This window comes from Strix aluco, chromosome 18, assembly GCF_031877795.1.
Source record: "Strix aluco isolate bStrAlu1 chromosome 18, bStrAlu1.hap1, whole genome shotgun sequence".
NCBI lineage: Eukaryota > Metazoa > Chordata > Aves > Strigiformes > Strigidae > Strix > Strix aluco.
The window spans coordinates 10,079,057-10,094,988 of NC_133948.1; the positions used below are offsets into that span (position 1 = coordinate 10,079,057).

A 15,932-nucleotide genomic window follows, 5' to 3' on the forward strand; every position below is an offset into this window, starting at 1 on the left:
TTATTTCCACCCCAATGATGCACAGCTTCACAAGCTGATGCAAGTGTTCAGCTGTGAGTGTTACTTATCTGTAAAGTGCTAAATTTAAATACAGATTTTGCAACTGCCCAACTCTAGTATACACAACGTTATTCCTATTTCAGCGTGTGGTTACTATCCTGTGACAACCTGCAACAGCACCATTATTTAGATACTTTTAAGACACCACATGAAAATCAATACAAGCCCTAGCAGTACAGTTTATCATTCCTAATATTATCTTGTAAATATATAACAAAGTTTTGACTTAGTAAAGCATCTTGCACAGCTGTACAAAATAAACAAATGAGCATTTATAACCCAAGAAGTTGCACCACACAACTTTAAAGCCAGTATTTTATCCTTCTGCTGCTACAGTACCAACTTCCTTTTTACAAAGAAGTCCGGGGTGGGGCTGCTTCCAAACACAATGACCAGAAAGTGCACCGCAGTGTCTGAGCAGCCTACAGAGAACAGCATACTAATTGCCCAGATGAACCTCTGACATGTAGCCCCTTTCCCATTAACTCCTTCTTAAGGAAAGAAAGCTTTTCACCGGACAGATCGGGATAAGTGCCAAAGCTTAGCTCCTACCCACAATGGCTGCTGCATGTTCTTCCATCCATTTCTATTCTTCACATGTTTCATTTCGGAGCAGAACTGGAACAAGTGAGAGCATGCTGCAGCTGCCGGGAGGAAAGGAGCCAGCTCCTGGCAATAGTTACATCCCACAGAGGGCTGTTTCTTCATATAACCATTGAAAAACAACTGCCTACTCTGTCGGCACCCCCATCCTCAGTACACTCCTCTGCCACGCTGCCTGAAGGCTTACCCCATCATGGGATATTCTTCCAACACTTCTAGGATTATTCACCTTATGGCTGTTTCACAGGCTGCTCTCAGCATACACTATGTACACATAAAAATACACAATGCCACCGGCAAGCATCCTAATTACAACTCTAAATAAAAGACTGATTTGAAGTTTAAAAGGGATGTTTTATCAGTAGCTTTGTGTTGCTGTGGAAACAAGATTCCAAGGGCATATCCAGGGATAAGAATCTTTCTGAAATATTGAATAATTCTGCTTGCAACCAGGAAAGAAAAGTCAAAAATAATTTCCAGCAAACAAGCTGATCTATGAAGATCTTTAATCTTTTCATTCAGTCTACATTTAGTTCAATAGCAGACATTTCTACAACATGTTGACATTTATCAAGTTACAATGCAAATAGCTTAAACTTATTTTTAAGACTGCTGTAAGTAAAATAACACAGTATTATGATATAGCAATAACCAGCAGTACCATAACAGACTGTTCACTACAATTTTTGGGGGTGGGGGAAGGTGGTGTTCTGGGTGCAGATTTGTGGAGGGGACTGTGGTTTTTTGGTTGGTTGGTATTTTTTTTTTAATATATAATCATCAGATATTAATCCTTTCAGATTCTTCAGAACAATTAATTTCTGATTCTAGATGATTAAAATACAGGGAGCAGCTACAGTGTATTATTCTTTTACCAAAGAGAAAAGACTGGAAAAAGAATAAAAGTAGTCAAAGACAGTTTCAGATTTGAGGACATCCAGTAATGTCTCATTTTTATACTGCTGGATATACTTTTTGTCCCCAACTGTAAGCACCTATGTTTACTAGAAATATTTGTTACTTTGTTCCATTTATTCGTAATATTTTTGAAAATAAGTATATTATTCATTCAGCGTTTCTTATTGGGACTAACTTACAGAATCAGCACCTGGTTTTAAAAGGAATAGGTGCCTATTCATATTAAGATATATTTGCCTTGTTTTAACAGACCTCAGCTTATGAAAAGACAACCCATGTTCTGCTCAGAGTTTTCATCTTGATTTATTAGCTTTCTCTAGAGGAGGTTCTCAATAATGGCTTCCCAGCAGTGAATTCAGGAAATAAACTATAGAAACAGGGGCATCTTAATATGCTTCTATTTTTCCATGGAGAACCATTAAAGATTTAGTTTAATTCCTACCATGTTGGAAAGCTAGTAGATCCATGAAAACAGGAAGCTACTTAAATATTAGATTCTTAAAAACAAACAAACAACTCAGTCTTGAGGCTCTAGTTGCTTTTCAAGCTACAAAGAGATTATAATTGTAATAACACAAGCACCATGTACTTTTTCATCCTACTCTGAGGGACAAAAGTCAAGTAAGTTGTAATTCAGCACTCTTGGAATTATCTATAGGTATGCTACAGACACTCTTCATTCATTACCAGAAGAGAGCTGTACATATTACCTTCTGTGTCTTTGGAAAACATGCATAAGCACTAACAGCTTATAATGAAAGAAGAGGCCAAAAAACTTGAATTCAAAATTGAGTTGCTTCAGAATAAGCTTAGATAGAAGAATTACATACTGACTTGCCAAAGGTTTGAGCGTTTAAGAAATGGACCTCTTTCTCATCATCTGTTGATGAATTCTCCACCATTTGTCAAGCGTGTCGGAAAACTACCTCAAATTATAAATTACGGGATGACCTCAGGTTTATCTTAAGTCTTGTTTTTGTAGAAGAAAGAAAGAGAATATGCAGTGTTGTGACATACGGCTGACAACAGACACTGAAACCCACTGACAGTTTCTTCCCATTTTCTTGCATCTCATGCAGCACAGGAAGACTGAGCAACAAGACAACATTAAAATAACTACACAGTAGATGTGATCCAATTTGCAGTAGTATTAATCTGGCCCTACCTGAAAATTCTCAAGTTACATGCTATTTGAAAAATCTTGGTTTTGTTTTGGTGTCATTTTGGGGGTTTTTAAGCAGTTTTTGACTTGTCAGGATTCTAGTATCAGTGAATAGATTATTGCTTTGGGGCTAAGAAAATACGAATTTGTTTCTAAACCTTTTCTCATGACCCCTCTCCAAAGCAACTGTCATACTTTACAAACTCCTCACAAGTTTATCCATATGCCTAACCCTTTTTGTCTGTTGCTCATCATCAAATGATCACTGCTATGGCTTTGTTTTGGCTTTATTATAGAAGATACCTAAACAAACTATTTTTGTTTGCATTTGTTATAAAGCTGATTTTTTTTTCTTTTCCAACAAGGGGAAAATTAAATATAATTTCTAAATCAGTGTCCTTTATTTTATTGCAAGTCCGTAGCAAGGTGCCCAAGTAATCGCTGCGGACTGCTCTATCATGCTTTTTAACCTCTGAAGCTTACCGGGTCAAAATGTAACTGCATTACCTTCACCTTTATCACCTACTTTTTCAGTCATCTTTCTCACAACAGTCAAAATCAGTCCTAATAGTAAAGTTTTTTGGTACAATTATGCCAAATCTTTCCTCCCATGACAAAAGTGAATAATTACTCATAAGTGATTTTACTCTTTGGCAGTTTCTGATCTACTACAGGTTATTGCCCTTCACACCACAAATTCTTAAGGCGCTTTTGTAACCTCCTACAGGAGATTTGTTTTCATATATCTACTCAAACAAGGTTACAAAGGCACAATTTTAGTTTTCAGAACCTGTAAAGTAGAATCTGACGGAACCTTCCAAAGCACTACAATTTTAAACTATTTACTATGTACATAATAATGACTTAATAGTTTAATTTCTTAGATCACTCCTAGTATTTTGAAAATGAATAGCTAGCTGTGCAAAATGGAGTCTGTTAAATAAATTGCTTTCGCCAGAAGCTCAGTCAATTCATAATCCCGGGTGTGGCAGACCAGATGATTTGTGTTTCGTTAGCACCTACTAAGCAGAAATACAAAGAGCAACAATTCTAGAACTAAACCTTAACATTACCATTAGAAAAATTTTAGCTATTTCACCCAAGGTTCTGTATTGTTTGGCTAAAGATGTCATTTAACTTCATGGTGTTTTGACCAATCTTAGTTGTCCGAAAAAAAGAGATCACTTATCTCAATCTCTTCTAATACCTGTTTTTCTTTCTCTACCTTCAGCTGTGAAGCACTGACTTCAAATCATTATACATGCCTACTCTACTTTCTGGTCTTCAAAAAATAGACAACTCTTACATATCAGTATTTCATCTACTTCTTGCCCTCCCACTTATCCTCCCCATTTTAGAGGTTTACAGGTTCTCCACTGCCAATATTTCCTTTGATAGCATCTATGCCAAATTTAACATTTAGTCAAACTTCACTCTTACGTTTAAAGGCCCTTCGGCTATCTGAGAAATGAACCCCTCATTCCAAAAGCACCCATTGCTTTTGAGAAGATATTATGCTATTAAATTTCACTTTCGTCTCTATATATAAACTCAAAGACAATTCCTGCGGGAATCAATTTCAGGGTAAAATTGTAAGAGCTTGACAACATCTGAGACAACCTAAGGGCTCAGTAAATTTAAAGGAGTGGTTGTGGTTTACCCTCCTTTTTGTGCCTGACAACCCTGCCCCTTTCTCACTTTTTTGGTTGGAGCAGTGGCTTTATTTGTGTCAGTTCAGAACTGAAGCAGCTCAAAGTCAAAGCAGCTTATGAACAGGAACAGTAAAGAAGTCTTTACCTGTGTATTCCTATTCCCCTTCCTGTGTCAGCACTATCACTCACAGGGTTTTGCGTCAGTCACATCAACTTACCACCTTTAAATTTTATTTTTTATGAAGTAACTTTTCAGCAAATCAGTTTTCCAGCACAGTTAATTACAGCTGTGTAAGCACCAGCACAAATGTGGAGGAAGGAATGACATGACCCGAGGCATGGAAGGAAAGGCTGACCCTTTAGAAGCAGCACAGCCTGAGATCAGCACAAGTCAGCCATGGAAACCACAGCTTAAGTGTCTAGGCCCAACTGTCATGAAAGCTAAACCTCCACACAAGCCCATGAAGTGCTGACTTCCTCCTCCTGTGCTTATGGCTTCTCAAGAGGCAACAAAAAGCCACCAACACAACGCTGGCAGGTCAGTTACGTACCCAATGGTACTCCAGAGCCTGGGAAACTGCAACCACCACCACCACCCTAGCAGCAAAGCAGGCACTGTCAATGTGTCTAGGAAACATTTCCCCTTTCCGAGAGACAAGGGAGAGCACTAACAGAGCTGTGAGTGGTAACAGTATTAAAGAATCCCCTGATGTGGTTTACTCTTTTGTCTAATAAAGTTCTAATTTGACTTATATCCCAAATAATCCTCCCAAAATCAGCTTTAGAAAAAGGAAAGAGCACAAGATCCAGACAATTACTATATTTTTCAATAATTAGCTTATTTGATTCCACATGATATAAATCTTCAGAAGAGATAGTTCACAGTATTTCACTCCACCAGAAAATAAATAAATCACTGAACAAAATAATTCACGCATACTTAGAAGCAGAGGTTTTCCTAAACCTGTAGAAACATAAGTGCAAAGTGAAAACTATCACAAAGCACTAGAGAAAGCAAGCTCATTGCGACTGTCCACTCGGCCATGTATTCCACTTGCAAAACAAAACAAAACAACCAAACCACTAGCAGCAAGTGTGCATCTCACCACTATCAGAAGTTACTTCCCTCTAGTATCAGCTTACAAGGCATTTTTTGCATGTTTTTTCCACCTTTTTAAAAAGACTTGCCAACAGTAAACCCTAGCCCCTCAACATATTAACAGTTTTGTGTTTTGTTCAGACAGGGTATCAGCATTAAAGACATGTTGGCTACTGTAACTAAAAGGAAGATATGTCACAATTATGAAACACTCAGAAAAATCCAATATAAAAGTCAACCTGAATGTCATTTGAGGTACTCTGCACCATCCAAATCGCAATAAAATCAGGCAAATTCCGGACCAAAGCAGTTTGGGGTGTATTGATCTGTGGTGCTCAAATGACTTCCAAGTTTTACTCAGGACATATCAGCAATATCTGGTGGAGCAAACTGCCTTCCCTCCAAACAAGCCAGAAGTAAGGTACTGCAGTGACAGCTGCTAATTTTAAGAAAAATGGCAAAATGAAGTAATTGCATATTATAAACTGTAAGGCTAATTGCAAGTTGCTGGTACTTAAAACATACCCACAACACAGACGAATTACTTTCTATCATGTAACAAAAACTCTCATTTGCATTCTAATCACTACAGAGTATTTCAGTATTTCATGAAAATTCTCTTAAAATACAAAAGAAGAACTTCCAAGAGAAGACATTTTCCCTTAATAGAACTTCGGTTGTTATGATTTTAGGTACTGCTAAACAAGATAGATAGTAAAAACACATGCACAAGTCCGCTTAAAAACTAGACTGTCATGAAGATTCTGACCCAATCGAATAGAAAGATGTTTCTATTAAAGCCTTTCTTCAAGCCATATATACATATATATACACACACACACAAATCGGTATTTCATCCACCACTGCCTGGTGCAGCCAGGGCACTGGAAGCCTCCCGGGTAGAAGCCGGGCTGCAATCCCTTCTCAGGGGACGGGGCTGCCTCTGCGCTGGCCCTACCCGGCGGAAAGGGGCGGAGCCAGGAATGCTCTCTGAAACAGAAACTAACCTGCTGCACACCGATGGAGCACGAGAAACCTCGTCTTGCCAAAGCATCGACCAATCTCTTATCAAGTAATCCCATCTGAATTAATGACATTTATTACTACTTGCATCTTATTAATCTACCTGGTCAAAGCTGATAACGAAGTAATATATATTTGGCTTTTAATGTACCTTGCAAAAAGATGAGTTTGAGAATAGCTCCTTCACACGCCCAGAAGTTGTAATAAAGCAAAGGAAAATAAGCTCCCTTCTGAAAAGGAGATTTATTCACAAGCAAACAATTGGCTTTAATAACTGGACTAGCAATTAAGAGAATCTAAGTTTTACACAGATAAATCACCTGAAACAAACTGCACTTCGCTGCATTTCACATACACTATTAATTTAATTTACCTTACAACGCAGTAAAGGGAAGTTACATTCTAAAATATGTTTATGGCTCCATACGCTTCATTTGAGCGATTTGGAAATCAAAATCAAGTAGAACTGAAATCACTTAATAAAATGTTGTGGGGTTTGGGGTTTTCTAAAATACCTCACTTTAAGTGCAAGTAAAAATATTTTCCAGATTACCAGAACAACATCCAACTTCATCCACTAGCAGCACCTGCTCACAGCAGTGATGGCTAACCATGGGCTGGGCTGCCTTATTAAGTGCATAGCCAGCAGGTCAAGGAAAGGGATTACTGCTGTGAGGCCACATCTGGAATACTGCACCCAGTCTTCCTCTCTGCCAATACTGGAGCAAGTCCAGCAGAAAAACATTAGGATGCACAGAGGGCTGAAGGACATGACATACAAGAAAAAAGTTGAGGAAACTGGGTTTGTATAGGCTAGGAGGGGAAAAAGGTGGGGGCGGAAAGCATCCAATTGCTCTTTTAAGTTACATAGAGGGGAATTGCAGAGAAAACTGATCCAGACTCTTCTCAGAGGTAAAAAGTACAAAGGACAAGAGGCAACGGTCACAAGTTGCAGCAAGGGAATCTCTCATGTTTTTAAGGGCAAAAGTTTCACTGGGCAATCAGCTTAACACTAGAACCAGAAGCTACCTAGAGATGTTGTGGAATCTCCGTCCCTGGCAATTTTGGAAATATTGAGTGGACAAGTGGAGAAACTTGATCTAATTTTGACATCAGCCCTGCTTTGAGTAGGAGGTCGGACTACATAACCTCAGGAAGTCCCTTTCAACCTACATTATGCTGTGAAATATTCCACAGCACGATGTCATTAAATATTTTTATTAAATATCAAATTGATCAGTTAATTTCATTTGTAGATCACAGCTGAAAGCTATGACAAAGCATCAACATAAAAAAGCATTAAAAAAATTACTATGTTGGCGAAGTATTCGTTTTCAACTCAAGTTGAGCTGTACACCTACTCAGTTGGTAAGGATTAACTCTTCTGTGAGCTGTAGATTCTCACTCCTAAACAAGGAGCTCACTGAATTAACAGAGCCTGGTGTCCTACAAATACACATTTCTGGTCTCAGAGTACCAATAAATCCACCTGTGAAACTGAGGCATCTATCATGTCTCTTCGGGGGACTCTGACTTATCATATGTGACCTCCTGATGTAGTCTCCTCCTCAATGGAGAAGCATATAGGATCTCTTCACTCTAGAGAAATACCTATTTCTAAAAACTTGCAGAAACTTTCCATCTTTAAGACTTCTACCATCTGTCAAATTCGATGGAAGGCAAGCAACAGGTTCAAGAATCATACATAGGGGTACAGGAGACTGACTGATGCAACCACATACAGATACTGTGAACATATAAAGCCTTATTTCCTTAATAAATCATGTTTAAAAAAAAATAACACAGGTTATCTCTGTTTCTGTGGGCTGGACCATGCTATGTTAAGAAAATGTCTGTTTATTTATAAAAGGCAAGTGTTGCTGAGCTGCACTCTTCAACTGTTAAGCCAGTGTCCCATTGCTTTGGGCAGACAGGAAAAGTTGCTACCTCTCATCTTCCATAAATCTTACCGAGAGCTCCGATACGAACAGGCCTCTGCCCAGCTTGCCGACCACCTGCCCCATCACAGGGGAGAGCAGGGAAAGCAGCTCTAATTGCTCCTTTCCTGCTTCCAAGTCAGGTTAAGCAAGTACTAGAAGTCTGAGTGACTGAAGGGAAATGCTTACCTCCGCCTTCTCCCCAGAGGGAAGAAGCCGATAACTAGCCACCAATCACACTCCCTAATTCTCTGCTCTGATCCTCGCACTAAGGAGGACGCATTAGGGTTGGCTAACGTGTATCAGCTCCCCGTTCTCCTTATCACACAGACCAGAACACGTTAATTACCAGGTATCGACACCCATACACAACCTGTGCTCCCTAAAAGCACAAATAAACAGGGACATGAATCTCTACACTTGCTCTGCCATTAAAGAGTACTCTCTCCAGACTGATGCAATAGTTAACAGAAAAAAAATTACAGGCTGTTTCTGATCCTTGCCAGTAAGCAGTCCACCCCAGATCACCAATCTGACCCTCACCGAGGGATGCAAATGCTACCTTTTTGTGTAACTTGGACAGTCTTGAAAGAAAATATTACACGGCCATCAACCCCATCAATTTTTTTATTTTCATCTTTTAATACAAATATCTATGCCTTGCAAATCATTCTATTTCTGATTGTTTTTCTGTTTTGAGTCTTTGTGAATACACTTCTCAGATTTCATTTTAAATTATCCATCCTCTAAAAGTAGGGCTCTTCTGTGAGACAGCAGAAAGGAGCAGAACTTTGAAAAAACTATTGCCAAATATTTTAAATATTCTTTACAGTATTACTTTAACGTTCATCTATTGACTACCTTAATTTCTAATATCACTCTTGTATAGCGCATGAATAACACAAAGATGTCTTTGTAATAACACAGTCAAATTCAGGCCAAGAAATGCAAGATTTGAGCTTCAAGATCATGTTCTTCCAACTGCATTCATCTCTATTATTTATATGCAGTTATTTGCAGCAGTGATAATACTTCACATTCACATAAGCCTGATGACAAAAAGGGCTTCCAAAAAACAGAATATAAACCAGAACATCCCTATCACATTCCCACTCACCATTTCTTTCCAAAAAGATTATTTGTTTTACACTGTCAAATTATCATCCTTGCCGAATTACCACTGACCAACTGCACCAACTGCACGAAGAACAACTCACACTGGAAATTTAAAGCTCAACACTATTATGTTTTTATTGCTGTTTCAGTGTGTTTTAAAAGTATGGCCAGTTAACAGGTTGTTTGGGTTAGGGTTTTTTTGCCAAAAGAAAACACCAAACATTTAGGGAGAAGACAATCTCAAAAACCTTTCACATTTGATTGCATCTAAAAGGTCGTTCTGAAACTTTCAGACTTGGTCTGAAAGTCGGTCCCAGCTGACTCTGAGGTTGATCACCCCCTATCACTGAAAGAAAGGGCAAGTCACAAAGAACTTCACACCAACACCCCTCAAAACAACTCTTAAGCAAAAGAGAAGGGGAAGAGAAAAAAAAGCAAACAGCACAACATTTGGATAAATTAATTCAGAGTAACAAACATGACTGTATGACTAAATAATTGCTTAAAGAATGTCCTGCAGTCCTAGGAAGTGCTGAGGATTTTAGCTAAAACTTGTTTGCACTGTGGTCATCCCCTAGTTTCACATGCAGAAATACTGAAAACAAAAAATAGGTTAGAAAGGGACACTGACATGGATATTCACTTATTAACCACTTCAGCCCCAGCAACAAAATTTCTGAGTAAGATGCAGGCCTGTATGAAAGGAAGAACATTTTTGGCAGAGTTTAACTGGAGAACATTAAGATGGGGGATTGCCTGATAACATGCCTTTTCTGCTTACGAAGCTGAGAAAGTGCAACCACAACATAGCAGTAAATATACTGCTCTGTTAAGTTTATTTTTACTGAAAACCTGACTGTGTTAAAAATGACTGCACTAGGGAAAATAGTTAAATGCCTTTAAGGTTTTCAAATCCAGATGAGAGAACATTCGCGTACAGCCTATTCAGTCAACATCTTCCTCTATTTCCTGTGCTGTTATTTTATGTTGTGATCAATATTTCTCAAACGTTATTCTCTCTGCTGCAAAATCAAAATGGAAGACTGACCGTAACAGCATTATCCTAAGAATACTTAATTTGCCCCTTTATTAATATAATTAAAAGAATTTTATTGTTTTCAACTCCCTAGTCCAATAACCCAGAAACATGGGAATTAGGAAAAACAAGGAAAAGAGTGAAGGATTTTAACAGTTAAGTCACTTGTTTTCCATATAAAAAGCACAATGCACTTGTAAATAACTAGCTTCTCCCAAGTCAAACACATTAGCTGCGGGTCTGAAACAAAACCACCAGAGCCTGCTTTGCTTTCCTTCACTACAGTGTACAAATTTAAATGGATTTTGCAGTTGCAGGAAACATCTCCCTCTGCACACTCATAGCTTGCCCTCTACTCCACCCCCCAAGGGAGAAGCTTCTGCAGATCCTCACTGCATTAGCAATCAAAGCAAGATAGGAAACATATAGTATTAAACTGCATAACCTATACATCTGTTGATAAGTAATGTTATTTAATCATAGCAGCTTGTATGTTAGGCACTACAATACATTACAGTTGCTATGACATTTAACTACAACAAGTGCATCCAACACTTTCCTTATCAAGTTTACAATATAAACTGAGACTTTGTTCCCTGTCGTTTCACACACAAGGCAGAAGAGCAATGATTAAGAGCACAACAATCAAATTTAGTATTTTGCATTAATAATTTTAGAGTAGAAAACACAGCAGCTAAGTGCGTATTTCAACTAAACCAGATTTGGATTTTTTGTTAGTAATTTTGTATACCATTCATAGCAGACAATGTACTAAAATAAAATTTTAAATAAAAGATAGCCTTATATAATTTTAGAGGGGAAACAGTCTCCATATAGAACTTAATAACATACCATTTGGAGGGGCAGAAAGTGGCCCTGTTTCCCCTGTATCTGCTCACTAGCGTAGAGACGCCAAAAAAGGGCATCAACTGCCATCGTACTGCTGCTTGTAATCTCTGATCTGTGGCGAAATATTTTAGCTTTAATATGTTGTCTGATAAACACACTTTTAACAGCCCACTGATACGAACTGGACTATACACAGCATACATCTTGGAAGTACTATTCCCAAGTACCTTCCTAAATCGGACGGCAAGGGTAAACCAGTACAGTTAGTACTGAGATTATCTGCACCAGTTTACTTGCTCTAGCTCAGATGATAAAATACACCAATAATAAAATACAGCCTGTACCATAAGCTACATTAACAAGTTTTCGACTGGATATATTACTGTGATTTCTAACAATAAAACAATAACAAGGATATTTTTACACTGTAAACAGGAGTTCTGATTTACATTTTGAAGGTTCTTCCCACAGCAAAAAAATGAAGGCCGCAACTCAAAACTTTGTGAGAGGCTCATCTCCCAGCTAAGTTCAGGCCTAGATGAAAGCTTCCACCCTGCAATACAAGATGACTTCATCTTAACAGGCCAGCACAATTCAATGACTATATGCAAAAACCTATACCTATAAAAATCTGTAACAGCTGAAGGCTGTGAAGAGCCCTCGCTGAGAAATGCACTAGTTTACAAAAGATTAAGCATCAGAGAGAGGAATTAATGCTGATAAAGCTTTCATGAAGTCATAGCCTGTAAACCTCATTTAGTACCTCTGGTCAAAAAACATGCTGAAGAAACAGAAGCAGCATTGAAAAAAAGTTGACAAAACGATAATGAAAAAAAGTTTTTCATCTGCATCCCATAATTATTTCAGAAGGGTTTTGTGTTTTTTTTAAAACCTATTTTACTAATAGAAGCCAGAATATGAAATCCTAAATAAGGTCACTGAGGATGTCAGATTTATAACCCAGACAACTAGCTATACCATCACACAGTATCATCCCAACTCATTTAGATCGCTAAAAAAATCCCATCTCGCACTCTTAATCCGGTTACTTCACATTTTCAGTATTTTGTAGTTCATTCACCTCACTCTTTAACACTGATATTAACCAAAGCAAACGCACAAGATCGCTTTTTAGTGAGACTTCGTACAAGCCTCCATGCTACAAAATAACCAAGAGCTAGAACGGCTGAAGAGAACTTTCACCTGTATACATGTTAGACTAATCTGGCAAGCTGTGCAGCACAGACAGCACGTCCTAAGAAAACCCAGGTAGGGGCAGCAACTCGTAAGCACAGATTCACTTTTTTTTTTATCAACCGTGACCTCAGGGACATGCAGCCAGGTGAGCCTTCGCACGGCACAAAGAGAGACGCGGAGCTGGGAGCAAGATTTTACAACCTTTTCGCTTTTACGAACGCCTGCAATCCCACTACGGAGACGAAGAAAATAAAGAGAGCGACCAACTCTAGAGGCAAGGACAAAAAATATTCAAGAAAAAACCCGCACGACCGAAAGGAAACGAGACGTTCAGCTGCACCCATCGATGAAGGAATTTTGGGCGGGAGGGGGGGGGCAGCAGCGAGGGAGGGGAAGGGTGATGCCGGAGGGACACCCTCAGCAACACGAAGGGAAAAGCAGAGCTGAGGAGAGCGAGACAGAGATGCTTGAGCCCCGGCTTCCCCTCCCCCGAGGGCAAGGCACGGGCCTCTCCCCCCTGCAAGGGCGGGCCGGAGCCCGGGGCCGGGCCCCAGGGAGGCTGCGGCCAGGCAGGGCGGCGGGGAGGGAAAGAGGGAGTTGTTCAGGGCAAGGGCGCTGCCCCAGCTGGGCTCGGCAGCCGGCACTCACCACACCATGCCGTAGGCCCCCTCGCCGATGTAGGAGAGGTTGGTGTAGCGGGGCCCCACGTCGAACACTTGGCCCCGCACCATCTCCGGGCCCCCGGCGTTGGCAGAGCCGCCCGCAGCCCCGGCCCCCGACACCGCCGCCATGTTGTCCGTGCCGGGAACCGCGGTGACTGCGTGCGGGGGGGGGGGGGAGGGGGGGGGGGCGGAGGAGGCGGGGGGGGGAGGAGGAGGAAGGAGGAGGACGAGGAGAAGGATGCGGGAGGAAGGAAAAGAGGCGTCGCCCGCTCCGCCGCGCTCCCGAGCACCGGCCGCTGCCGCCGGCTCCGAGGCCCCGTCAGCGCCGTCCCCGCCGCGGCCGCTGTGAGGAGACGCCGCCGGCCGCGCGCGCGCGCATCGACCCGGGCCGGGGGGGAGGGGAGGAGGGGTGGGGGCTCGCGCGGAGGGAGCGGCGGGGGGCGGGGCCGGGCGGGGCCGGGGGCGGGTCCTGGGCGGGGCCGGGGACTGCGGTAACCGCAGCCGCTGGGGAGGGGGCGCGGCGGGCGAGTCACGTGGTGGGCGGGGTGGCTCTGCGGGCGCGCGGCCGCCCGGCGCCATTAGAGGCGTCAGGTGACGGCGGGCCGGGGGCAGGAAATGGAGCCCGCGAGGCGGCGGGGCCGGGCCGGGTCGGGCCGGGGGGCCGGAGCCGGAGCCGGGTCCGGGCCGCCGCCCCCGCGCGGGGAGGCCGCAGCACGGGCACTGCTGCCGCGGGGCGCTGCGCCAGGCCGGAGCTTCTGGGCGCCGGGAGAGCATGGCGGGCCTCCCGCCCGGCCGGTGCCCGCTGCGCTCGTTAGCCCCGTCCGGCGGCTGGGCGCGGGGCTGGGCGCGGGGCAGGGCGCCCGGAGGCCGCAGTGAGTCAGCTGCAGGAAAGGAGAGGGCTGCGCCCGTGTGCGCGGCGCTGCGCGGAGCCCCAGAGGAGCTGTGCGCGCCTCTTGGCTGCGCGACAGCCGCCTGATGTCATGCAGCACGGGGTCATTATATGTGAAAGCTGAATTACTGTAATAAGGGCAAGTTTATTTCTGACATTTCCTAACTTCAGTGCATAGTTTTGCAACCTCTATTTAGCATATTTTTATATAGAGTTCTATTTTCCTATTAGATGTTTCCCATATAAATAAACCCAAGGCTTTGAATGGGAGGTGAAAATGCAGTTGATGATGGTTTGTATCGTGCCATGGTCGCTGCTTGCAACAGCCTCGTATCTTTTCTGGTTTCCTGCAAGGCTCAGCTTTCCTAAAATAGCTTTTGCTTGATCTGGAAGTTTGCAAAAGTTATGCACAAGGATCCGAACTCCACTTACGAATTTTTTTCTGCAATTCTCTAATGATCTTGGCAAAAAGTATTAACCCCTGATCTGAAATCCTACTGCTGCTCGCTTTAACTCCTGCAGCTGCTTGAGATGGGCTGTAGGTTCTGTTCCTTTGAAAATTCATTCAAATGCACATCTTTATACATCTTAGCATGCCTGTATCTCTATGTTTATACCCCTCCCAGTCTGTCAGAAGACCCCTGTGTGGAATCATCCAATTACCCCTTGACGATCAAGCTTTTTTCTTGGAAGTAGTTCCTAATTTTGCATTCCTGTAGAACAGCGCTCAGCCAGAAGCTGTTACATGACAATCCAGTTGTTCGCAGGTTCTCACCAGTTGTACTTCGCCCTCTTCTTTCTTTCAACATTTCTCTCTCAGCTCTGCTTTCTCTTTCTATTGACATTTTCACTATTGACATCTCTGCTGGCAGTCCTGCTTCATATCTCTCTTTGCCTAGAAGATGTCCCTGCCAATGTATTCTCTTCCTTCTCCCAACTGCCAGAGGGTCATTTCTGGCATCCCACCTTCTTCTGTCACTACTTGCGGCAAGCCAGCTTCCTTTGCCATTGACCAAACAATTGCAGTTTTCTGTAGCTGCTTCCAAATTCTGCACAGTCTCCTGATTACAACTTACTAGCATCCCCCAAAGCATTGGGCTTGCTGTTTGACCAGAAGTCAAGAGGGAAGAGTTACTGGTTTCGGTTGTGCAGCCGGTTAGCCAAACTGCAGCAGACATACCCAGCAGGGTCTGGCCTTCAGATGCAGCCCCAGCCCAGTTTGATGGAGCGAAAGCTGTTGTGGATGACCAACATAATCTAATAAACCCCTCTCTATTTAACAGACATTCAACTATACCACTTGGTTTTTTATGTATTTGAGTGGGATAATGCTTTCCCTTCCATGATGTGTTCTGTACTTTAGAAACACAGCATTATTTTTCTCAGAAATTTTAGACAGCAGTAAATGTGAATAAATGTTTAAATTTTCTGAAACCAAGTAAAATACTATTTAAAAGGTTCTCTTAACTCTAAAAATGAAGTTATGCTTACAGTTCTGATTACATACATAAATAAATCTGTCATCAGCAAATGCAAAACAAATTATTATAGAGAATCTAGCTTAAACACAACCTGTCATAGCAAATTTAATTAAAAACTGGCGTGTATTTAGATTATTTTTTACCTTCACCAGGACGTGTCTCATCAAAAAGGAAACCAACCAGGCAGACCAGGAAATTGTGGAAAGACTGTCAGCTCCTTTGAGTGCTGCGTTCAAATATATGTCTAA

The 15,932-nt window shown here is 41.8% G+C and overlaps 1 protein-coding gene across 1 annotated transcript in view; it reads right to left on the reverse strand.

Moving 5' to 3' along the window:
- MAPK1 (mitogen-activated protein kinase 1) overlaps nucleotides 1-13,659 on the reverse strand; it is a 37,567-nt gene extending 23,908 nt beyond the window's left edge. The window contains exon 1 of the mRNA XM_074844573.1: nucleotides 13,301-13,659. Within this exon, the coding sequence (XP_074700674.1) occupies nucleotides 13,301-13,443 (143 nt within the window). The 5' untranslated portion in view covers nucleotides 13,444-13,659. The remainder of the gene's footprint in view (nucleotides 1-13,300) is intronic.
- Nucleotides 13,660-15,932: the final 2,273 nt, after the last annotated feature.